Genomic DNA, 26,382 nt, shown 5'->3' with positions numbered 1-26,382 from the left:
TGTACTGCCGCCATGTTTTTTTTTGTCAGCCGACTGCCATGTCAGCCCGACAATTATGCCCCCAGGTTCAGCCAGGCCGCTAACAGGCAGCCTGGCACCTAGCGCAGCCGAAACCCTCCCTGGTGGCCCAGTAGACCAAAGTTTTAAAATCGCAAAGGCTCTCTCCTTTAAGTGAAGGAGAACCATGGTGACGCGATGCTGTGATGACATCATCACGGCGGTCTCTCTGCACCACCCCCAACTTCTGCCCCTCAGGTGTTGCTACTACCCCATATCTGCCGCTCTAGTGTAGTCATTAAGAGCGACTTCCGAATAAAACAAAAAAAGCACGGAATTTCACTCGAGGCGACCTCAACCACAGCTGCGGTAAAAATCATTGTAACGGGGTGCCTGCGCCCCATTTCAGATGGGGGCGGGGCAATTTCAGACCCCTTTGTGTTCTCCTCACAACTTGCTATCTTTGTAACATCAGCAAAATTTACAAAGATAGGTGGGAAAGTAATCTACTGAGGTTGCTTTGCAATGAATTATGGGTTAATGTTTTTAACACTGCTCCATTGTCTCAAGTTGTGAGATATACGGAAAGCACCATTTTGGATTGATTATTTAATTAGTTCCAAAATATATCCCCAGAAGCTGTATATTGAATTTCCTCCTAGGTCAAAGTCAAAAATCGCTGTAGCCTCCTTCTGCCTGTGGTGGGCAGGGAATTAACTCGCTGGACTGATGCCGAGACCATTTCAGAATTAAAATCCACTCTAATGGTGCCCGAAAGTGCATCACAACTAGCGAATTACTTTGGAAGTGCGCTCTTTAGCCAATGGTATAGTCTGTCAGCTGTAATCCCAGTTTTACTTCAATCCCTTTGCTTTATCTATCTATGATCACAATATGAGGTCGGGAAAGGGATTCAAAAAAGGAAAAAAAAATTGTTTTAATTGGCTGCTGCTACAGTCAAAAATCCCAGCTGGATTATCTTGAGCTGACCAGGGCAGCACATTCATTAAGTAAGGTGAGCTCTTATCCACTCAATTATGGGACAAATCGTATAAAATGTGGCGGAAACAGTCCTGCATAGTAGATGGGGCAGCTATGCTCGTGAAGTAGTTCCATAATATAACCCAAGCTTCCAGAACAGCAAAATCTAACATTTTTACACCAGTTGCTTACAAGTCATTATTTGAACATTTAATTTTTGGTTGTCTGGCCTACTCCCAATGATCGGGGGAGCTGCGTTCAGACCAGACAGTGAAACCCGTGTCAACATGCTTTATAAATCCACCATAGTCCAGAAAAGATGACGGGGCCGAAATTGCCCTTCGCCCCATATGGGGTGGATAATCGGAATTAGATGGATAATTACCATCAGGATCCATGGGGCAGCGGCAAGAAATAAATTGCCCTCTTTTCCCAGAAAAAAAATCATCGAAGTGATGTTGTGGGCAGCAGTTGCGGGCAGCAGAGGGGCGGAAGGCGGGCGGTGCTGAGCACGCCACTTAAAGGGGAGGGACGCTGAGATTCCTACATGGCACCCACTGGGTGACCAGTTCATTGGATATATTCAAGGGGGAGTTAGATATGGCCCTTACGGCTAAAGGGATCAAGGGGTTATGGAGAGAAAGTAGGAAAGGGGTACTGAGGTGAATGATCAGCCATGATCTTATTGAATGGTGGTGCAGGCTCGAAGGGCCGAATGGCCGACTCCTGCACCTATTTTCTATATTTCAGAGGGCTTCTGCCGGGCCAGCGAGAGGGGGTGCGGGGTTGCCTATTGGCGGCCCGGCCAAACCCGCGACCGCCATTCTCAGGCCGGCTTCAGAATCATCCGTCAATTAAAATAAAATGGCTGCCGCGGCGGTGCGCCCTCCCCTTTAAGGGCAGACGTGCCGCCCAGCCACTGGTAGCTTCCCGCCATGAAACGCCATCAGTGGCACCAACTGGCAGCAGCTGTTCTCCCGCAGGGCAATTTCTCTCGCGGGGCGGAAACCCGTGCCCGAGTCGGACCATCTGTCTACCCCCGGTAGTAAAGTCCTTACCGCCCCAAGAGGCGGTAACAGGTCTTAAAAAAGGGGGCAATTTCGGCCCAATTGATGATGCTGATTTTGAATGTGTGAAGCAGTGCTGCCCCCAGAGGTGCTGGAGAAAGCCTACATGCTCCATGGAATGGTCGTACAATGGTTATATTACTGGACGAGTAATCCAGAGTCCTGGACTAATGAATTTGGAGACTTGAGTTCAAATTCCACCATGGCAGCTGGGGAATTTAAATTCAGTTCATTAAAGCTCGTATCAATATTGGTGACCATGAAACTGCTGGTTTGTTAAAAACCCATCTGGTTCACGAATGTCCTTTAGAGAAGGAAATCTGCCCTCCTTACTCAGTCTGGCCTATATGTGACTCCAGACCCACAGCAACGTGGTTGACTCTTAACTATCCTCAGTTCCACCAAACCGCTGAGACAAAGTCACCACGCGGACTGCAACCGTTCAAGGAGGTGCTCACCGCCACCTTCTCAAGTGCACATCCTGTGAATGACGTGTTTTTAAAAACATGTCATTCACCGTCAAGGCTAGGATACCATCAGCAACAGCTTTAGAAAGTAAATTATACCGTCACACCGCCACTAGAGCAGATAAGAATTATTGATTAGTCTTGGCCAATTGCAAATCAGCAGACCGTTTTACCCTCCGCCCGATTTTCTTTCCCCATCAAAGTCTGTTGTGTGCAACAGCCCAAGACTAACTTTTACCCAGAATACTGGGTATTGCCATTGGCCCATTATGCTTCACAGGCTCATTATCACATATAGCATGCCACAGTTACCAGTCATTATTTAAAAACAATCAGAAAGGGAAATCTGGTAGTTGTTAAAGTAAAGTTTTCAGTTCCAAAATCCAATGGTCATCCTTCCTCATGGGGAGTTCCTCCAGTCCTCAAAACACATGCATTCTCTAAGTTTCTGTTCAGGAATCCATGGCAGGAAGCCACATTGTGCGTCACCTAGTCCTCAGAGGATCGCTCACGGAACACGATTACACCCTTAGTGCAAACTCATCAAATCTCGTGGATTAGTCATGGTAATCTTTCATTGCATTATGGTATGACAGCACAGAAGGAGACCATTCGGCCCATCGTGGCTCTTTGGAAGAGCTATCCAATTAGCCCCACTTTCCCCATAGCCCTTTAATTTTTTTTCCTTTCAAGTATTTGTCCTATACCCTTTTGAAAGTTACTACTGAATCAGTTTCCACCACTCTTTCAGGCAGTGCATTCCAGATTACATCAACTCAAAAAAAAAAAAGTTCCCTCATGTCACCTCTGGTTCTTTTACCAATTACCTTAAATCTGTGTCCTCTGGTTACCGACCCTTCTACCACTGGAAATAGTTTCTCCTTATTTGCTCTATCAAAACCGTTCATAATTTTGAACACCTCTATCAAATATTCTCTTAACTTTCTCTGCTCTGAGAACAACCCGAGCTTCTCCAATCAATCCACATAACTGAGGTCCCTGACACCATTCTCGAAAATCCCTTCTGTATCTCTCCAAGGACTTGACATCCTTCCTAATGTGCGGTGCTCAGAACTGACCGCAATACTCCAGCTGAGGCCTAACCAGTGTTTTGAGGGTTTTTCATAATTCCCTTGCTTTTGTGCCGTGGTCTAGATTTTAGCCTGGAGGAGATTTGTGTGTGGGAGGGGCTGTTCTGAGGTCAGTAAACTCAGAAGAACGCGTTGTCCCAAAAGTCCTGCAGTTTTAAAATTTGTGCCTGTTGGGTTCCTGCCCACAGGCAGCTTAATTAGCAGGCTGGAGACCTTTCTGGTGGGAAGCCTGTGGCATAAGGCCGCAGCCCAAGAGAGCAGGTCGGAGAGATATTGGGAGAGATATCAATCGTGGGTGGAAGGGGTTGATGGTGATCGAGGGGGGAGCAGACAGATCATTGGGGTGCAGGTGGTGGGAGAAAAAGAGGGGTTACTGGGTAGCTTGTTGAGCCTACAGTAAATCACTTCTGACCCACAAGCCGTGCTGCAAAGGCACTTACCTCATGGATTCAGCCCTTCTCGCAACATGAGGCCTGGCCCGGCCGAAGTGAATTACAAAAAAATGACTGATTGATTAAATATAATGAAGCTGCTTGCCTTCATTTTAACGACTTACTCGCTTCCCGCCAATGTTCCCTTTAAGCTGCACAACCGGCGCACTGGCCTTTAAGTAGGAAAGGCCGTGCATGTACAGCATTTAGAATAGGCCGCGCACCCAAAAAAAAATTAAAGCGAATATTGTTGTCCACCCCTCATTAAAACCGGAAGCAGGCGGGTTGGGTTCCTGCTTCAAATTTTTTACGTTTTAACTTCTGACAACCCCAACTCACCGTTTTTGACAAGGTCGCACACAAGAGATTGTTGTGCAAAATTAAAGCACATGGTATTGGGGATAATGTACTGATGTGGATAGAGAACTGGTTGGCAGACAGGAAGCAGAGAGTCGGGATTAACAGGTCCTTTTCAGAATGGCAGGCAGTGACTAGTGGGGTGCCGCAGGGCTCAGTGCTGGGACCCGAGCTATTTACAATGTACATTAATGATCAAGTTTGAAGATGACACTAAGCTGGGTGGCTGTGAGAACTGTGAGGAGGATGCTAAGAGGCTGCAGGGTGACTTGGACAGGTTAGGTGAGTGGGCAAATGCATTGCAGATGCAGTATGATGTGGATAAATATGAGGTTATCCACGAGGCAAAAACAGACAGATTATTTGAATGGCAGATTAGGCAAGGAGACCTGGGTGTCATGGTACATCAGTCATTGAAAGTTGGCATGCAGGTACAGCAGGCGGTGAAAGCAACAAATGGCATGTTGGCCTTCATAGCTGGGGATTTGAGTATAGGAGCAGGGCGGTCTTACGTCAGTTGTACAGGGCCTTGGTGAGGCCTCACCTGGAATATTGTGTTCAGTTTTGGTCTCCTAGTCTAAGGAAAGACGTTCTTGCTATTGAGGGAGTGCAGCGAAGGTTCACCAGACTGATTCCTGGGATGGCAAGACTGACATATGAGGAGAGACTGTATCAACTGGGCCTGTGTTCACTGGAGTTTAGTAGGATGAGAGGGGATCTCAGAAACATAAAATTCTGACGGGACTGGACAGGTTAGATGCAGAAAGAATGTTCCCAATGTTGGGGAAGTCCAGAACCAGGGGACATAGACTAAGGATAAGGGGTAAGCCATTTAGGACTGAGATGAGGAGAAACTTCTTCACTCAGAATTGTGAACCTGTGGAATTCTCTACCGCAGAGAGTTGTTGATGCCAGTTCATTGGATATATTCAAGGAGGAGTTAGATATGGCTCTTACAGGTAAAGGGATCAAAGGGTATGGAGAGAAAGCAGGAAAGGGGTACTGAGGGAATGATCAGCCATGATCGTATTGAATGGCGGTGCAAGCTCGAAGGGCCGAATGGCCTACTCCTGCACCTATTTTCTATGTTTCTATGTTTTTAGATTTCTATTAATAAGGATCTCATGCATTTTTAGCAGCTTTCTTAATTTGTCCTGCCACCTTCAAAGATGTGTGTACATACACCCCCAGCTCTCTCTGTTCTCGCATCCTACTTTAAAATTGTATCATTTAATTTATATTGCATCTCTTCATTCTCTCAAAAATGTATCGCTTCACACGTGTTAAATTTCATCTGCCATGTCTGTATATGTCCTCCAGAAGCCTGTTAAACATAAGAACACAAGAAATAAGAGCAGGAGTAGGCCATACGGCCCCTCGAGCCAGCTGCATCATTCAATATCATAGCTGATCTGATCTTGGCCTCAACTCCATGTTGCTGCCTTTTCCTCATAATCCTCGACTCCCCTATAGTTCAAGAATCTGTCCATCTCAGCCTTGACTATATTCAATGACTCAGCTTCCACAGCTCTCTGGGGTAGAGAATTCCAAAGATTGATGACCCTATCCTCCTCACTGTTCACTTCATTTGCGAGTTCCATCTCATTTGCGAGCTTTGAAATTATGCCCTGTATACCCAAGTCCAGGTCATTAATATACATTTAAACACAGTTTTGTGATGCTTTATTCCCTCCTCTTCTATAGGCCCTTACGTTTGCTGGGCAGAGTTTCACAGGCAGCAGCAGATCTCATTCTTCAGCAGTGAGTGGTGCTGGTGGGCAGTGCAGTGCTGAGGGGGTGCTGCACTGTCAGAGGTGCCATCTGTCAGATGAAATGTCTGCTCTCAGGTGGATGATAAAGATCCCATGGCACAATTCAAAGAGCAGCAGGTGAGTTACCCCCGATGTCCTAGCCAATATTTATCTCTGAACCAACACCACTAAAAACAAATGATCTGGTCATCATCACAGTGTTGTTTGTGGGACCTTGGCTGTCACGTTTCCCCGAGATGAAGGGGTTGTCTTATGAGGGAAGGTTGAGCCTATTCTCATTGGAGTTTAGATGAATGAGAGTTGATCTCATTGAAACAAAAATCTGAGGCGGCTTGACCAGGTAGATGCAGAGAGGATGTTTCCCCTCGTGGGGGAATCTAGAACTACGGGGCATAAGGGGGTCGCGCATTTAAGATGGAGATGAGGAGGAATTTCTTCTGAGGGTCATGATTGATGGAATTCTCTACCCCAGAGAGCTGTGGAGGCTGGGTCTTTAAATATATTCAAGGCCAAGATAGACAGATTCTTGAACTACAGGGGAGTCGAGGGTTATGGGGAGCAGGCAGGAAAGTGGAGTTGAGGCCAAGATGAGATCAGCCATGATTTTATTGCAGGCTCGAGGGGCCAAATGGTCTTCTGCTCCTATTTCTTATGTTCCCTACATTGACTATACAATTCAAAAGTAATTCATTGGCTGAAAGGTGCTAAATAAATACAAGTTCTTTGCACTTGCCGGAGAGTCGGTTACACCAAACACGTCACGAACGTCTCGGACTGGCTGCTTGTTCCTTCTCCTGGTGGTCTGGGTGTAGGTGTCCAGCCGACGCTGGACTGCTGCGGCCTGAGCCCGGGTCAGCGTGGACAGCAGAGCCATCCCGTCCTCTTCTGCAGCGCCCGACACAAGGGTAGACAAGCCCACCTCCTGCAGCCACTCTGCTTCCATCTCCCCCTCTGCAAGACAACGCATTTATTTTTTTTTAAAAAAGGTGGAAAATTCAACAATCGGAGTTTCATCAGCAGCATCTCGAAAACCCGCGACCTCTACCACCTGGAAGAACAAGGGCAGCAGGTGCATGGGAGCATCATCACCCACAAGTACCCCTCCAAAGTACACACTTGGAAATATATCGCCGTTTCTTCATAGTCGCTGGGTCACAATCCTGGAACTGCTTCCCGAACAGCACTTTGGGAGTACCTTCACCGCATGGACCGCCATCTTTGAGGGCAATTAGGGATGGGCAGTAAATGCTGGCCTCGTCAGTGACGCCCCCATCCAGGAACAAACAACAAAAAAAAAAAGGAGGCTGAGCAACGAGGTCAAAAAAAAACTTAGAAATACACATTGCATCATTGCACAAGTTTCAAATGTCCTATTTGTGAGGGACACTATATGATCGCAAGCTCTTTTTCCAGTGACCCTGCTGCAAAATGTGTGCGCGCATGTGTATGTGGCCGTACACATCAAGTGAGGGAAGGATCGAGCTTCATGATTGGCGGGCAGATGGCTATTCATTCACTGGCTAGATGCACAAATGAAGAATGGGCACTTGGGCAAGTTATTGGAGGATTCCTGTGGATTCCCATGTATCCCAACATGAATCAGGATCTTTGAGGGGGAGAATATTGGGCCCGGGGGTTGGGGGGGGGGGGGGGGGGGGGAGGGAGGGAGGGAGGGAGGAGAAGAGGGAGGAGAGTGAATGAGGAAATGTACATACGACAAACACGCTCCAGTAAAGGAACTTAGAGCTCAAATGGTAGCTGGGGAAACGTTACTTCACAACCAGTTTGTAGATCCATCGATTTTCCCCGGATATTTAATGGTTCTCATGAATGTTCCCACTTACCCCGTGAGACTAATACCAACAGCAACTTGTAATCACTCCAGTTCAAGATAATACAGCTGAACTGGTACAACCAAACAGGCCCATTGAACTTGCAGGTTAGTGGATTCTTGGATTGGACAATACCCTCTTGAAAAGTATTAACTTCCGCCTACAGTCAGTCATGTCTGTTGATACATTCCAGATACAGTATTGGCTAATGTTTAAACTTCAGTTTGCTTTATGTCCATTATGCCAATCATAACAAATCAGAGGACAGAATTCTCTTTTTGCCCCTCGAGGGGGCTGGGGTATACTGCTGCAGATGCTGACAGTCCTACATTGCCCAGCCCAAGCAACCATCCTTTACGGTGAACCTCAACAACAAGAATCAACAGGGTTTTCAACAATCAAGGCCATTAGTCTCAGCCAGTGACTCAGTGGATAGCACACTCTCGTCTCGAAGTCAGAAGGTTGTGTGTTCACATCCACTCCACAGAGACTTGAGCACAAAAATCTAGGCTGACACTCCTGTGCAGTGCTGAGGGAGTACTGCACTGTCGGTGGTGCCGTCTTTCAGATGAGACGTTAAACCAAGGCCCCCTCTGCACTCAGGTGGATGCAAAAAATCCCATGGCACTATTTCAAAGAGCAGGGAGTTATCCCCAGTGCCCTGGCCAATAATTATGCCTCAATCATTAAAAAATTATCTGGTCATCACATTGCTGTTTGTGGAAGCTTGCTGTGCATAAATTGGTTGCCACATTTACTACATTACAACAGTGACTGCACTTCAAAAAGTACTTCATTGGCTGTAAAGTGCTTTGGGAGGTGATGCGGCCATGAAAGGCGCTATATAAATGAAAGTCTTTCGTTCAAGACTTACCTGGCATCAGCATGCACACAGCTTCCACCAGAAGTCAGTGGATGGTAACCAGGCAGTGCAATTGGTCTAAGTGCTCTTGGTACTCGGGCCAGTTGTACAGTCCCTACCATTACAGCGTGTATAGCACAGAAACAGGCCATTTGGCCCAACTAGTCCATGCCGGGTTTTATGCCCCATACGAGCCTCCTCCCACCCCATCAGCTTCTATTCCTTTCTACCCCCATGTGCTGATCTAGCCTCCCTGAAATGTGTTGTGCCGAGTCTGAGATTAGCACAGAAGAGCAGTGGAAGTTGGCACCTGTGTGTCCTGCATTACCACAGCATGCAGCACATTAACTCAATGGAGCTCCTGAGAGAACTTAGACAGCAGAATTCGAGCATTCGCAGTGATGCATGGACAGATTGATACCACATTTTCCACGGGTGCAATACATTCACAGGCTGAGAACTCCACAAGAGGATCTGGCATTGAGACTACAAACCTCCACCAATCTATCTCTGGATTGTAAGATATATACAACAAGCACTCAGGATGGGGTGGAATCACACAAACTTTCAATTCAATGAGTATTCTAGCCCTAAGCGAGCTTTAGACATTACTAATCTTCTCCCTCCCCCCATTATAATTGAAGAATGTGACAAACGTATGCAAATGACACTAAAAATCCTTAACTAGCAACACCAGTGCTTCATTACAGTAGAAATTACATGGTGCAGTATAACCGCAGGTTGAGATATGGGATAGTCACAAGTCATGATGCTCCTGAATTCAGTGCTTCCATGCAGAACAAAACAGAGGATGTACAACGCTAATGTGACGCATGGTTCACACCAGATAGCACAGGCTTTGCACTGTGTTGGTGATGCTAAATAAAGGACTGTGGTAGGTTACTGTCCTGTCATACCTTACTATCTACATGTCAAACTTGTGCAATTGGTATTCCAATTCTAGTTGCAGTTACACAATGGCCAAACAGCTTTGCTTCATCAATCAGGCCTTTTTTAAATATCACATCTCACGAAGGCCCATCACTCTCGGAACTCACCATCAGGTGTCTTGGCTTCCACTAGGTTCTGTTCCTCTTGTCCATTCTGCCGGCTCTCCTTAATGCTCCTGACTTCACTCCAGAAGTCCTCCATTGAGGAGCTTTCCACGGATTCCTGAGATATGGAGCGACTGAATACCTGCGGACACTGTAGCTCTCGCGAAACAGATGAGCTCATCCTTCTGAAACGTAGCTTCCTGCAGAGAAAATAAACGGGTCTTTTAACAGAAACCTTGACTTTATTCACTGCAAGCTACGGCGCTGCAGGGAACATCGCACAGCTGGTGCCTGCCCACAGGGTCGAAACACAAACAGTCCCATGTATATCTGATTCCTGGATCAGCAGGATACACGCCGACCTTTTTTTAATTTCGCATGAAGACATTTCTTCTGAGAAAAACCCCATAAGTAGGTTTTAAGCTCCACAAATCCCCCCTGCACTGCACGCATTCAGTCAGTATCTTCTGGGGAATTGCAAAGATGTTTCCCTTGGGCAAAGAAGAGAACAATCATGAAAAATCAACCCACATCACACTTAGCATCGGCAAAGTCCTAGAAGCAGGCTGCCTGGCCGCCCCTTAAATCAGCGGAGGGGTGATCAGCATGGAGGGTCCTTGAAGGAGAGAGCGGAAAACTAATCAAATAAGCGCAGGAAACTTTGAAAAGGAGCACATATTGAAAGGTCTGTCGATCTCCCTCTCACTAGATTTGAACTATTGCCTAGAGAGGCCAACAAGAGAATGTGGTCACTTGATGGAACCCTAGAGTTATAATAGTTTCTTCAGACACTCAGCAGTCACAAGTTTCAGGTTTCAGCAGTGACAATGCTGGATCCGTCAGCTATTGAATTCCGTAAGGCCATTGCCAAGTGCAATGTTGGGGGGTAACCTCAGCGAAAGTCAGCCTCCTTTATCTCAAAGCAGAAGCGACATTATAAAGAAATCCCTGCTCTGTTAATTTCTTCTCCGAGCCCAAAACAAAGATGTCATAAGTCAAGAAACAAGGATAAAGAGAGAAAATGTGCATCAAAAGAACAATTTTTGAGGAAAACAAAGATACTTGCCTCTCAAATCTCTATCAGAATGTGATACCCTCTCAGATCTACTCCTCCCAAAAGTAACATTCTATGTCCTGACCAAATTGTGTCTCTGCGATATTTATAGTTTTAAATGGCAACAGCTGAGGCTGCCGTTCATATGCCTGGTGTTAACGCACTGACATGTGTAATGGTTTGCTGAAGTGCTCATTGGATAGGTGCGTCAGTGAGGGAGATAGACATCGACTGCACAGGGTTAGATTATAAAGCTGCATACAGAAACTCTGGATTAAAATAACTGGTTGACAAAGATTTTTTAACAGAAACAGGTTATTGAGAGTGAACGGTGATAAATTGTTAAGTGGGAAACTATAGCAAAACCCACCAAACCCCACCAGCAGCACAGGTCATAGCTTTTGTCTTTGAGATGGGTGTCTTTTCTGAGTTGCTCCCTTCCTCACTTGAATGCAGTGATTCATGCTGAGGTACAGTTCAACTGGGAACAACAGTTTCAGTTACCTTGCTAAAATATCCATTCTTCATGTATCGACAGTCTATTAATTAATGGGACCATCACTTTCAAGCTTGGTCCAGCTCTCAACCACCATCTGCACCAAATGCCTCAAAATCTCCCTCTAAACTACACATCACAAAAATCCATGGTGACACATCAGAGCTTTGAACTTAATCATTTAATAAAATGATTTCTGTAACTTTTTTCAACTCAGCACAGAGCATTGCACATCCACTTCCAGTGGCAGACAGAGGGTTGTAAATCTGTAGAATGCTCTGCCCCAGAGAGTTGTGGAGGCTGGCTCATTGAATATATTTAAGGCGGACAGAGAGAGATTTTTGAGCGATAAGGGAGTAAGGAGTTATGAGGAGCAGGCGGGGAAGTGGAGCTGAGTCCATGATCAGATCAGCCATGATCTTATTGAATGGTGGAGCAGGCTCGAGGGGCCGTATGGCCTACTCCTGCTCCTATTTCTTATGTTCTTGCCTTTTCTCAGAATTCCCCCACTCATCGTCCTGTCCACATGTAGTTTGTTTTGCCAGGGTTATTTTGCTCACTCACACACACCTCACAAAACAGTCACAACACCAGTCTGTAGCAAGAAAACCACTGAAACAATTAAACTTAATTTTTTTCATGCATGATGTTTGATCCAAGAAAAAAAAAAGTGACCAGGGCAGCAAAAATGTGTAGTATGCAGGAAATGTGCGTTATCCATAACATTTGCAACCTACTGCTCATCTTTCATTTCTGATCGACTCCCTCCTTGGGTACTCAATTCATTTTGCTAGTCTTCTTGCAGTTAAACACAGCTAAAATAATGAGAACCTACAAGGTAGATTTTCCACCCATTTACCTTTGATTTGATATTTTTCGGTCTTTGTTCACTTTGTCCCTTTACTGCCTTCTCTCTGCCCACTTCTCTATCACTTGCTACCTTTTCTCTTTATCCCTTTGTCATCTCCACTCTTCCCACCTTCTCAATCGCTCTCCCTGCTGCCTCCGTGACAGATTATCTGGTTCTTATCACATTGCTGTTTGTGGGAGCTTGCTGTGCGCAAAGAGGCTGCCACATTTCCCACATTACAACAGTGGCTACACTTCAAAAAGTACTTCATTGGCTGTAAAGTGCTTTGGGACGTCCAGTGGTCATGAAAGGCGCTATATAAATGCAAGTCTTTCTCCTCTTTCACCAACTTCTCGATCTGTCCCTTTGTTTATTTGGCGAACGTTAAATGATTTGTTTGACACTGCACATCACTTGTCCCAATTGTTGCTCCTCACTGCCTGAAGACACTTTTTCCCTCGCAGGCCAGGGCTCCATGGGTACAGCTGCCTAACGGTACCTCATTCCCAGTGTCCACACTTCACTAGTGAGCCGAGTGCTGGCAGGCTATTTTAGCAATGGGTCTTCACCGCAAAACCTGGTCCTGCCCTCACCCCACAAGCAGGAGCACCAACTCTGGCCGATTTCATTTCCACTCTGAGCGAAGAGCACCGAGGGACGTGTAGCATCATTGTTACCCTCCCACTGACACCAGTTAACCCAGTACAGATGGGGGGGGGGGGGGGGGGCGGGGGGGTTGAACCTGGGACTTTCTGCCTTGGTTCCACACTGGGCAGGACATCTACCCACTGAGCGCAATCATAAAAAAAACTATTAAAAATGTTTATTTATTTATTTTTTTTTTTAAAGAAAGTTTTCATTTATTCTGTTGCTCGGAGTGTTTCCGTGGTGGTTTCTGCAGGAGCAGTAGCATGCTGCTGCCTCAGTAACAAGACAAGCCAAGAACTACAGCTGTGTCCTTGTATTGGTGGGTCAATCAGTAGCAACACTGCCCGACTAGTTATACATTACCAGATGTACAAGCTTCCTTCCCCTTACTCTATATGCAAAAGCAACTTGTATGCAACTTTGACCATGCTTAACATATCCACATGAAACACATCCTTTCGTTCCGCTCTCTTCCCTCACTTCCACTCCTCATTTCTATTGATCCCCTCAGTCCGCCTGTTTAATTCCATCTCAAAACACACAACGTGCGCACACACCGAGCTATGACACACAGGCCGAAATTAAGGGCCTCAAAGAGCCTGTTTGTGGCAGCCATTCCTAAAAATCGAATGGTTGCTGCTTTGGGGTCAACAGGCCAACCCGATCAAAATTCAGGTCGAGGATTTTTCAGCCTGGACCCCATCCTGCCCAAGTAGATGCACCGCCAAATTTAAATAAAATATATGCATACCCAACCGTTTTCAGCTTGATCCGATAATCCCCGCCTCACACTGCCCCCGGCAGGTTTTTCTGCCGGTGAACCCTCTAAAAACTTGATCGGCCGACAAATACTTGCCCCTCTGGGTTCGGCCAGGCCGCCAATGGGCAGCCTGGCACCTCCTCTTGGGTGCCAGGCCGCTGGCCCAGCCGAAACCCTCCCTGGTGGCCCAGTGGCCAAAAGTTAAAAAATGATACAATCTCTCCTCTTTAATGGAGGAGAGAGCACGTGGTGATGCACACACGCTGTGATATCACCATGTTGATTGACAGCGGCAGACGGCTCAACCAACCCATTTTCAGCCAGTCAGCCTGGCTTTGAGTCCAAGGCCTGCCCCCATTATGATCCATTATGTAGGACTTGGAAAAAAAATTCATTGTCCTAAAAATAGATCTACTTACTGCACCAGGAGTTCCAGTGGTGAGTACTAATTAAAAACTCATCAGTGCACCAGCTTTCTGGTGCACCTGAATTTCGACTCGACAGTGTCATCTGCGGCTCAGTGGCTGAGTCAGAAGGTTGTGGGTTCAAGTCCCACTCCAGAGACTTGAGCACAAAAATCTAGTCTGACACTCCAGTGCAGTATTGAAGGAGTGCTTCACTGGCAGAGGTGGTGTCTTTTGAGACATTAAACCGTAGCCCCGTCTGCTCTCTCAAGTGGACGTAAAAGATCCCAAGACATTATTTTGGAGGAGAGCAGGGGGGTTAACCTCTGTATCCTGGGCAATATTTATCCCTCAATCAACATCGCTAAAACAGATTATCTGGCCACAATGCTGTTTGCAAATTGGCTAGCACGTTTTCTGCATTACAACAGTGACTCAAAAAGTACTTCATTATTGTAAAGCGCTTTGGGATGTCCGGTAGTCGTGAAAGGCGCTATGAAAATGCAAGTCTTTTTTCAGATACACAATGCACACCGCATGCATAGACACACAGATGCAGACATACTACATGCACACACCCCTTCTCCACAGTCGCTCTCCCGTTTTTCCCAACTCTCAGCCTCGGGTTTCTTGAATTCAGACAGTCTGAATGCCCAGCGTGATCTACATTGTGCGATGCAGGCTCAACACGTGTAACCTTTTTTGAGGAACCGCCTTTATAAATAGAAACATTCCCACCAGTTGTTCATTGCAATGTTCCAAGAGAAAGCAAAGTAACTGCGACAGACAATAAAAGGTACCCCAATTATTATAAATCACCACGGCACCCCTGACCAATATATTGCGATTTCCCGACCTTGAGATACTCTGCGCTGCCTGGAATGCGTATTCAGTTTCTATAGCAACTCATTAGATTATAGAGCTCAGAAAATATTAAAATGGCAACTTCCTTGAGGTCATAAGTCTGTTGTAAATTCTTTTACTGTTAAATTGTTATTTATTCCTCAAGTTTTTTTCCCTCCTGCCTACGATGATGGTAAATGCACTGCATGGTGTGAAACGGAGTTATACAGATGGTAATGGTCCCGGTTCCATCTCCAGTATATGCTGATCCCTGTGGGCCACAATAGTCAACCTCAATTCCACTTCTCACTGCTAACCATCGACTCCTCACCACTAACCAGTGACTTCAGCAATGTGACAATGACCGGATAATCTGTATTTTTGTTATGTTGATTGAGGGATAAATATTGGACAGGACACCGGGGATAACTCCCCAGCGCTTTGTCGAAATAGTGTCATGGGATCTTTTACTTCCACTGGAGGGGGCAGACGGGTCTCGGATGAACGCCTTATCCGAAAGATGGCACCTCCGACAGTGCAGCATTCCCTGTGTCAGCCTGGATTGTGTGTGCCTGGAGTGGGACTTGAACCCACAACCTTCTGACTCAGAGGCGAGTGCTACCCACTGAGCCACAGCTGACACCAGCCAAGTAGCCTGCAGGCACTTGTTTATGCTTCACAATGACCAGTTGGCTACTGGCGGACAGGTGTCCATGGAACTATATTCCAAGAGTCAGCACCTTAATTTCTCTACTTTGTGAATCTTGTGTTAGAAGCTAGGAGAGTGGTAACAACAATATTCTGTTATTTTGTAGTTACCCCACACGTCAACCTTAGAGTCAGTTAGTGATTGGGAGAGGCGCATGCTACTATAAATTACACACATGTATAAAGAATTCCCTCATGTTGTGGGAAGGTTCCGTTAACCTTCGGTTGTGTATGAACTTTTCTGCTATTTTTGGAAGTAGATGAAAAGTGCACTGATGTGAAAGTGAGTCATAAAAATATTTAAATTTGGACATTAAAGTATAACACAGTTTATGGCAGGAGAATATATAGTCCTAGTCCTCCAAAACTCTGCCCCCATTTTTCTGGCACGGCAGTTGATGACGATTCTGCTATTCCCATTTACACCTCCTCTAAACCCAGCTTTTGCTTCTTTAATTGTCCCATTACCATGTCCTTGCGACAGAGCAACAGCGAGAAAAGAGATGATAAAATCCCATCCCTCAACACCCAACTGAGCATCCAAACCTCTTTCATAGTATCCTTTACCAGGCTGACAGATGCTGACAAATCCAGGTCGGTGATTGGAGCGCGGGCAGGTACAGCAGGAGTGGCGAGTGATTGTGGAGCAATGTGATCGGGACCCAGGAGAGGAGCGAGTGCAGGGCCCAACGGCAGCACGGGCCAGCCCACACTGCGACGTGTGTGCGTACTAGGTCTGTGCGGCAGAGCGGGTCTCCAGTCGTCTTGGTTAACCCCTCGCCACTGGACCAAGATCTAGCTTGGTCAAGCTCGCTGGTGTGCAACGGCCATCACGTCAAAAGTCCACGTGCAGGCATCTTCCACCCTTCACGATGTAGCTCGGGACCTGGAATATTAGGTCCTTTATTGAAACGCCTGTGAACTCATCCTTTTTTGGCGTGGAAGCAAGTCATCCTCGATACGAGGGACCACCTATGATGATGGGATGCAGCAATATCACAGCATGTATACATACAGCACATGGGGCAGGGGGGGGAAATTTGGGGTGATGGTGTAAAATGGGCAATATCAAATTGGCCGTTCATTGTACGCCACGCTCGCTCTCCCTTTCACTCCATTAGAAAGGAAAATCGGCTGTACTGTATAATGGGCAATCAATTCAAGATTACCCATTTTACCCCATCGCCCAGTGTTAAATTACCCAGGACGTCAACCTGTTTACAAGTGACTCACATGTTTCATCATGTCACCTTTGGATTTTCTGCCAATCACCTTAAATCCACGATGTGTGTTTCTCAGCCCTTCTGGAACAGTTTCTCTCTATTTACTCTGTCCAGACCCCTAATGATTGAGCACCTATCAAATCTCCTCTCAACCTTCTATGCTCCAAGGAGATGGGCGCTCAATTCAATTATCGCCCAGAGTTCAAAATTACTCCAGGACATCAACCTGTTTACTTGTCCCATGTCTATTGTACTCCATGAAAACACACAATGGTGACTTTCCTTGAAGAGTTAGTGAAGAAATGATACGAGAAGAATGCAGGCGTGTCAAATGCCGCTCTTTCAGTCTCATGCCTTTAGAATGCAGACAGTAGAATTTAGAGTGCCCTGGTGGGGAAGGAATGGTTATCTGGGCAGTTATTTCAGACACCCGCATGGGCAGCTGCAAGATCATCATCATGATAGCTCCTTCCCTCCAGCACACCCTCAAAGTATCCCATTCACTATTGTGTGAACAACCCTGCAGACTGGCTAACAAATATCAGCACATTCAGTCTACAATCCGTGACAGATTTAATGCTTGCGGCTTGAGACACCGGGCAATAGTGTCTCCTTTTCATTTCTCGTGATGTAAAAATAGAACAATGACTTCAGTCGGGGCAATGGCAAGAGCACTAAATTGGTATCTGTATTTCCAGGGCTAGGGAGTTAGTGATCAGCCTGGGATTCCTCTCCCGATTGCAATCCAATGACCTCTTCGAACAAGCGGAGGGGGGGGGGGGGGGAAGAAAAAAAAAAAACAGACTCAGTTTTGACGGCCACTGCAGTCAAATAGTCTGCTCTGCCAACTCCAACTGTCTAGGCTCCCACTTGAAGAGCAAGTGCCGGAGCGCTGTGCCAGAAAGACGCCAGCGTCTCCATGGGACTCAATTCCAACATGACTCACTGTCTTCAGGAGAGGAAGGCATCCATTATAAACACAAAAATACAATCCAGATACACTGCACCATGACATGTTATGTGGGGTGTAGAAATATGCGAGATAAATGTTCAGAAACTCCATGAGCATAAAAATTACATCGTGAATATTGGCACACGAACACTTTCATCTATATTTAACTTAAACTGGTTAATGACTCAGTTAAATTGGCTGAGAGGAATTTCAATCATTCATAAGCTAATATTCAGTGTAATTTGAAGGCTAATGTTTTTTAATTATCTGACTTAGTCACGGAGGTCTCAAAAGCCAGAAACGATAATTTGCATAGAATCTACAGCACAGAAACAGGCCAGTCATCCACCAGGTCTGTGCTGGTGTTCATGCTTCACACAGCCTCCTCCCAACCCTACTTCATCTAACTCGGTCATTTAACCGCTGATTTCTTTCTTCAAGTTCTAAAAATGATCACTTAATGACAGGATCAGGGGCAGCAACACACTGCGGTAGCATGTCACTCATACTCGGGACTCTAAACAACAAATTCCCAATCAGTCTTCCCCCACCTTTCACAATCTACAGGTTCAATACCAAAGTTGGACCTCACCTGACCATTTCACTGTTTGACTTACTTCATCTTTGCCGCCTTCACTTCCAGAGAGGAGAGGAGCAGAGCGAGCTGGAGAGGCGAGGAGATGGGAACATGCTGAAGTGGAGCTCCTCTGCTCTACAGCAGTGGGTAATGAAAAGGCTGCTGGCAGAGGCACATGCTACTGCTTATTGCGGCTGTGCAAGGGTGGAGTGCTCAGCTCAGTCCTGTGGGCCAACAACCTGGTTTTCATATACTGCTCATCTGTAAAATCTTGGCCAACCGGCAGGGATAGACGAGAGGCCAGAAGTGAAAGCCACGAGTGTGACTGTTCAAATGACCGCGTTGTTTCTATGTTATGCCCGCAGAGTAAATGGCATCAGAAAACAAGAGAACTGCATCTGCTTCAAGCAGTTCTGTAATATAAAAATGGGAGAGAGAGAACGTTCAGTCTTAATATTTCACTCATCATTGTTTTATGTATTTAACCCTTGGCAACCTGTATCACACCACCACCAGAGGGACGACCTGTTGGAGTCCCAAGGGATCCCAGCATCCCTTGGAGCACTGTATATAAGCAGGCCTCCCACGCAGTACCTGCACTCGAGTCTAATTAAAAGGAGCTAAGGTCACACTTACTCATTGCTTACAGTACTCAGTTTCATCCTTTATTATGAGCATAACACCTTGTATAGAGGATGACTTGTTTCCACACCAAAAAGGGATAAGTTCACAGGTTAGGGATCAATGTTTCAATAAAGGACCGACTATTTCAGATCCCAAACTACATCCTGAAGGGTGGAAGATGCCTGTGCATGTTTTTTTTTCAAAAACATGTGGTGGCCGTTGCACACCAGCCACCACACGGGCTTCAGAGCTAGGTCTTGGTCCAGTGGCAAGGATTAACCAAGACGACTGGAGACCAGCTCTGTTGCACGGACCTAGTGCATACACATATTGCAGTGTGGGCTGGCCCGTGCTCTCGCCTCTCCTGGGCCCTGATCACGTCGCTCCATGATCACTCGTCGCTCCTGCGCCCCAACCTTGCCGCTCCTGCCCACGCTCCAAATCACCGACCTAGACCTTGTTGACGTCCAATACGGATTATACAAGGGACCCCCTCATTCCCTCTCAACAGTTTTTCAATCTATTAACTAGTTAGAATCATAGAATGGATGCAGCACAGAAGGAGGCCATTCGGTCAGACGAGCAATTTCTGCTCTCTGCAAGAGCACTTCAGCTAGTCCCACTCCCCCACCCGTAGCCCTGCAATTTATTTTCCTTCAGGTACTTATCCAATTCCCCTTTGAAAGCCCCAATTGAATCTGCCTCCACCATCCTTTCAGGCAGTGCATTTCAGATCTGAGCCACTCGCTGCATGAAGAAGTTTTTCCTCATGTCGTCTTTGGTTCTTCTGCCAATCACGTGTTCTCTGGTTCTCAACCCTTCTGCCAATGGAAACAGTTTCTCTCCATCTACTCTGTCCAGACCCCTCATGATTTTGAACACCTCTATCAAATCTCCTCTCAACCATCTCTGCTCCAAGGAGAACAACCCTAGCTTCTCCAGTCTATCCATGTAACTGAAGTCCTTCATCCCTGGAACCATTCTTGCAAATCTTTTCAGCACCCTCACTAAGGCCTTCACATCCTTCCTAAAGTGCAGTGCCCAGTTGAGGCCAGACCAGTGTTTTATAAAAGGTTCATTATAACTTCTTTGCTTTTGTACTCTATGCCTCTGTTTATGAAACTATAAGCTTTTCTAACCGCTTTCTCAACCTGCCCTGCCACCTTCAACGATTTGTACACATACACCCCCAGGTCTCTCTTCACGCACCCCCTTTAGAATTGTACCCTTTATTTTATAATGCCTTAAATAATGTAAAGAGTTAAATAATTAAAAAATGTAAAAGTATTTTTTTTTTTAAAATACCACTAACACTGTTAAAGTATTTTAAAAAAAAGATGTTTTGTGTGTCATTAAAATAGTGTAACTGATCATTGTATCTGTATCTTGTCGTGAGTTGGGGCATCACTGTGTCTGTATCTGTTGAAGGACAGGGCCTCCATTCAGCACTGGGCCTTTCCACCCAACAGAGTTTTTTTCCTGCAGCACCAGTATAAATCAAGATCAAACAAGCAAATGAGAAAAGGACCATATTGGCCCTTTTAGTCACAATTCTTTTGGACATTTATTTCCACATCGCAGCAATGGGATCAAAGTGGAGCTGGAAAATGTGTCATTTGACTACTGCACTAAAGCTCACACAAACCCAATTACGAGGAAGTAGAGTCGCACAGTACAGTTATTATTTGAAAACAGGAATCTGTTTTTCTACCATGCCTGCCGCATCCTTTCAGGCTTTTGTTAAAGGAATTCTCGTCTAACAGAGTGCTCTCTTCACAAGGCGAGTTATCGCTCTGACAAAGTGACCAGAGAGCGATAATGCCAAAAATTGCGGCCACTCTGTATGCAAGGTGCACACGTACCCGAAGAGGCCTCGCAAATTCCTGTTGTCTGATCGCACGCATCCCCGCAGGAAGGACATTCCCAGACGGAGATTTAGGCTATTTGGCCAACTCCTGCCCAGCGAATGTCCTTCAAACTCTTACACCTGGTAAAAGCAGACATATAGCCTACTTTTAACAGCGCAAGAGTTTTAAAACATAAAAATTAAATGTTACTTATTTTTATATTAAAAACTCCGTATGAAGGCAAGTTTTTCTTTAAACTACTGAAACTTTTCAATTTCAAAAAAGGTTAACATTTAATTTTTTGTTCATTTTTTTGAAAAGTGAAATTTAAAAACAATTTATGTTGGTGTTTTATTTGATTTTAGGAGTGTTCTCATTGATATTAATGGGAGCTTGGAACTCCCATTACGATGAATGAGAATATTAGTGATTGATGGTCCAGGTGCTTACAATCCTGGAAGACATGTTCCCGTACGCTGGACTGCGAAACTGGGCCTCCGAGCACAATCCTACGTTTCTCCGGGACCACCAGGTATTTTCGTTAAAACATTTTTGGTCGGAGGTGTTCATCCACAGAAAGCTTCCAACCGCAATTTTCCCCCCCCCCCCATTGTGTTTAATGACAGGCGATTGCATTTAGTGCCTTTCAGCTAGGGATAGGGGAAAGAGAGAGACACACTCAAAAATGTCTCTTGCTGACCTAGGGTGATCCTTGCCGGAAAGGGCTTGTGTACAGATATTGGGCGAGGGCAGGAACAGGCCATGGTGTTCCCTACATTTGAATAGTTTAACAGCACTCAGTGTAGACTCATACCCGGAGATGCAAAGGATGACAGCTAGAGGGTGTAGAGCCAAACCCCCAGCAAGAGTCAGAGGGGCTGAAATTCAGGCCCGCCAGGAAGCTGGCGCACCGAATTTATTTATTTATTTTTTTAAAAAGATGTTACCACCATCGGGTCCGACAAGGCAGACTCTTGATCCATTTTCACCTCTTTGGCAATTTTTTTGGAACGGACCAGAAGCCGGTCCATAATGGGAGCGGAAGTACTGGTGAGGGGCGGAAGTTGAGGTGGGACGGAGTCTCCGCCGCTGCGGTGATGTCAGCGCGCCGCGTGTGCGTCATCACGTCTCCCCTCATTTAAAGGGGAGAGAATCAGCGATTTTTTGGGTTCGGCCACTGGTCACCAGGGAGGGCTTCAGCCGGGCCAGCGGCCTGGCACCCAAGAGACTGACTGTTGCCGAACCCGGGGCCATAATTGTCCGGCCGATCGGGAAGTTGGCCGTCAAAAAAAAACATGGCGGCCGCGGCAGGGCACCCTCCCTGCCGTGGTTCACACACAAAAAGCAAGGTGCACCGACAGAAAAAGCTGGCGGAGGCACCGCGCGGCGGCTCGTGGATTTGTTTAGGTGCCGGAGTGGGGCAGAGGTGCGGGAGAGCAGCGCTGCACGCTTTGATGATGCGCTTGGGGCGGTGGGCAGCAGTGTGGTCAGCAGCAGTGTGGCAGAGGTGGGAACCGCCAGAGAAAAATCGCCGAGGTGAAGTTGGATCGTGGCGGCCAATGGACTGCAAAGCGACGGCCACTCGATTCCGCCACAAAATGGTGGTAACGGGCCTTATCCGGACCCTGAATTTTGACCCCAGTGTCTTCAGGAGAAAAAGGGTGAATATTGGGGGTAAAATCACAGCCAGTGTTGGGCTGCGAAAGGGTGTAGGACATCGATTGAGCCTCAGCAACTCCACACACAGCAATCCTCCAGTCTTAGCCGTGCTATTAAGTAGAGCCCAGATGTTTTCCCATGTGGAGAGGGGCAAGGTAAAATACATAAACAAGGAAAGAATACACAAAGCTTACTAAAGGCAGAGTGAAAATAGGTGTTGCCACAGCCGATACATGGCAGTCTGAACTTTCCAGTATGCCCTGCATGACTAGCAGGCAGCCATGATTTCAGAAAGACTCGTTTCCTGGCTGGAATCAAGTGGTTCGCCGTTCCTTCATCGTCGCTAGGTCAAAATCCTAGAACTCCCTCCCCAACAGCATTATGGGAATACCTTCACCTCATGGACTGCAGCGGTTCGAGAAGGCGGCTCACCATCACCTTCGAGGGCAATTAGGGATGGGCAATAAATGCTGGCCTTGTTGGTGATTTGTTCCTGGAATGTGAACAATTTTTAAAAATCAAGCGTGCCTGTAAACTCTGAGAAACACCTCAGTGGATAACTCAACTGATTTCTGAGAAATTCAGGGGAAATAAATGATAACTTGTATCTGCCTTGTTACATTAGTTCCTGCCAAATAAGTAAATGTATTCAGCTGGAAACTCCAGCCACAGTCCAGATGTTCCTAGTACCGCCACCTACATAGAAACAGAAATTCTCAGCGCAGGAGGAGGCCATTCCGGCCGACAGAGCCACACGGCCCTTGGTCAGCAGCCCTAAAGGTTACATATAAACCTATGAACAATGACGGAAAGGCAAAGAGCACCCAGCCCAACCAATCTGCCTCACCACAACTGCGACACCCCTTATACCAAAACATTCTACACTCCACCCCAACCGGAGCAATGTGATCTCCTGGGAGGCGCAAAAACCAGATAAAAACCCAGGCCAATTTAGGGAGAAAAAAATCTGGGAAAATTCCTCTCCGGGCAATCGAAACTAGTCTAGGAGATCACCCTGGCCGTATTCTATTCCCTGCAGAACTTACCATTATATCTGCGCCGTCCAACAAAGGTCATCCAGTCTAATCCCAATTACCAGCTCTAGGTCCGTAACCCTGCAGGTTACTGCACTTCAAGTTCCACTCCTACCCACCCCTCCTGATTATATTGACACTTTAAATGATAAAATTCTATACAAGCCGATAGCAAATGATAATTGCACGGAGAATAGCCCACTGATACTCACAGTCCAAGCACATACATCATTCTGCAGATAGGCTGTTTCTGGGAACTTGCTGTGCACAAGTCTAATAGCAGAAGAGACTATCCTTCAAAAGTAACTCATTAAAGGTGAGGCACTTTGGGACGTGAAGATATGGCAAGGTACTAAAAATACAAGAGTTTTTATTCACATTAACTTGAAATGAGTTAAACCCAATTGTCTACCTGATCTTTTTTCCCAACATGGCAAAGGTTCACTTCCAGTGGGAGCTGGCACTTATCTACCTACCCATAAATACAGCAGTGTAAAATCCAGGACTGGGATCTCCAAATGGAACAATTGAAGTTTGTTTGCACCTTTGATGAGGAGTGGATCTAGAGGTTTACTTTAGCAATGACATTTTGCCCCAAGCTTTTGACTGCCTTCTTTGAGCCCCAACATCCTTAGGAATGGAAGAAGAAAAGACCACTTGATCCATGAATCCTTCTCCTTCCACATATCTATCCTATTGTGCATTCTTCCCCAGTCATTTAATACACTATAAATACTGATTCTGAAAAACAATCCAGGTTATTCATCAGTGCTTACATCTCCACTATTCAACCTTGACCTGCTGGCCTCCACTGACACTCCCACCTCCAAGCTTCAACAAGACAGTAATCATGTGACCCAGTGGAATATTTCACCATTTCACTTTATAACCAATTCCAGAACCTCCAGCCCATTCAAAAAACATCCAGCTCTTTTTTGAAGATTTAAATAACTGACTGTAGAGTTACTTCAGTGACATTCAAAATATATATAATTGTGGCACATTTAAGGCAATTCTATTCACTTTCGACAGAGGTTAGCACAGTGTTTCCATCAGACATCTTATTGACAGCACTGAATTACTGTGCATTCCTGACATTCTTACAGGTTCACCCCCAACTCAAATTAGAAAAAATAGCAAGATTTATTTTTAAAGGCAATAAAATGCCCAATTTTAGAGATTTCCTGGGAACAATCAGAAGCATCAAACTATTTTTGATAATCATCAACCAATGCTAAAATGGAACTGTTATGTTTAGACTAACCCCAAGACTGTATATCTTAAGCTCAAACTGCTGTGACCTTGGTCTCTTTATTGTAACTCCAGGGTGAGGAGACAGCATGGTAGATTGCTTTTTATACCTGCTTGCCCAGGGTGTGCAGGTGACCCTCGGGTCTCACAGGTGCACCTCCTAGTGGCAAGTCTTACACATATGTATGTAAACATTACCACACAGGAGCTTTCCAGATTCAAATCATAATGTACTTGAAATTCAAACAGTGTCCGCTGTGGCTCAGTTGGTAGCAGCCTCGCCTCGGAGTCAGAAGGTTGTGGGTTCAAGTCCTGCTCCAGAGACACGAGCACAAAAATCTAGGCTGACACTCCAGTGCAGTGCAGAGGGAATGTTGCACTGTCGGAGGTGCCGTCTTTCGGACTCAACATTAAATGGAGGCCCTGTCTGTTCTGGGGGATGTAAAAGAACCCATGGCACTGTTTTGAAGAGGAGCAGGGGAGTGTCCTGGCCAATATTTATCCCTCAATCAACATAACAAAAACAGATTATCTGGTCATCACCACATTGCAGTTTGTGGGAGCTTGCTGTGCACAAATGGGCTGCCACGTTTCCCACATTACAACAGTGACTACACTTCAAAAGTATTTAATTGGCTGTAAAGCACTTTGGGACGCTGAGGTCGTGAAAGGCGCTCTATAAATGCAAGTTGTTTTTTCTTTTCATTCAAATTGAATGGATATTAAAACAGACTCGATCTCCTCGGTACGATGGGAAGCATTGGAAGCAGTGAGGTAGCAGTTGAGAGCAAGTGGGTGCTCCACAACATGTACTCTTCCCTCTTAGCTCGTTCTCTTTATTTCATTGATATCACACCATGAATACTTCAACCTTGTCCCAAAAGTCAATTCAAATATCCAATTGGATCCAGCAGGAAAAACAAACTCCCAAATATCCCTCTACATTAGGATAACAAAACAAATTTCATACTAAAGATTTCCAACTCCAATAAATCATTTAGCTACATAGAAACAGAAATTTACAGCGCAGGAGGCCATTTCAGCCCATCATGTCCACGCCGGCCAACATAGAAACATAGAAAATAGGTGCAGGAGTAGGCCATTCAGCCCTTCTAGCCTGCACCGCCATTCAATGAGTTCATGGCTGAACATGCACTTCAGTACCCCATTCCTGCTTTCTCGCCATACCCCTTGATCCCCGAGTAGTAAGGACTTCATCTAACTCCCTTTTGAATATATTTAGTGAATTGGCCTCAACTACTTTCTGTGGTAGAGAATTCCACAGGTTCACCACTCTCTGGGTGAAGAAGTTTCTCCTCATCTCTGTCCTAAATGGCTTACCCCTTATCCTTAGACTGTGACCCCTGGTTCTGGACTTCCCCAACATTGGGAACATTCTTCCTGCATCTAACCTGTCTAAACCCATCAGAATTTTAAATGTTTCTATGAGATCCCCTCTCATTCTTCTGAACTCCAGTGAATACAAGCCCAGTTGATCCAGTCTTTCTTGATAGGTCAGTCCCACCATCCCAGGAATCAG

At 45.9% G+C, this 26,382-nt stretch overlaps 1 protein-coding gene across 1 annotated transcript in view; it reads right to left on the bottom strand.

The window, feature by feature from the left end:
* The window catches only part of arhgap28 (Rho GTPase activating protein 28), an 83,853-nt gene extending 65,327 nt beyond the window's left edge, over positions 1-18,526 (bottom strand). Inside the window, exons 1-3 of the mRNA XM_070876982.1 lie at positions 18,468-18,526; positions 9,916-10,112; positions 6,897-7,114 (exon numbers count right to left, since the gene is read on the bottom strand). Coding sequence (XP_070733083.1) covers positions 6,897-7,114; positions 9,916-10,112; positions 18,468-18,472 — 420 coding nt within the window. The 5' untranslated portion in view covers positions 18,473-18,526. The remainder of the gene's footprint in view (positions 1-6,896; positions 7,115-9,915; positions 10,113-18,467) is intronic.
* Between the last annotated feature and the right edge of the window lie 7,856 nt (positions 18,527-26,382).

The sequence above is a fragment of the Pristiophorus japonicus genome, chromosome 1, assembly GCF_044704955.1.
Source record: "Pristiophorus japonicus isolate sPriJap1 chromosome 1, sPriJap1.hap1, whole genome shotgun sequence".
NCBI lineage: Eukaryota > Metazoa > Chordata > Chondrichthyes > Pristiophoridae > Pristiophorus > Pristiophorus japonicus.
This window is presented reverse-complemented; position numbering and strand designations above follow the sequence as displayed.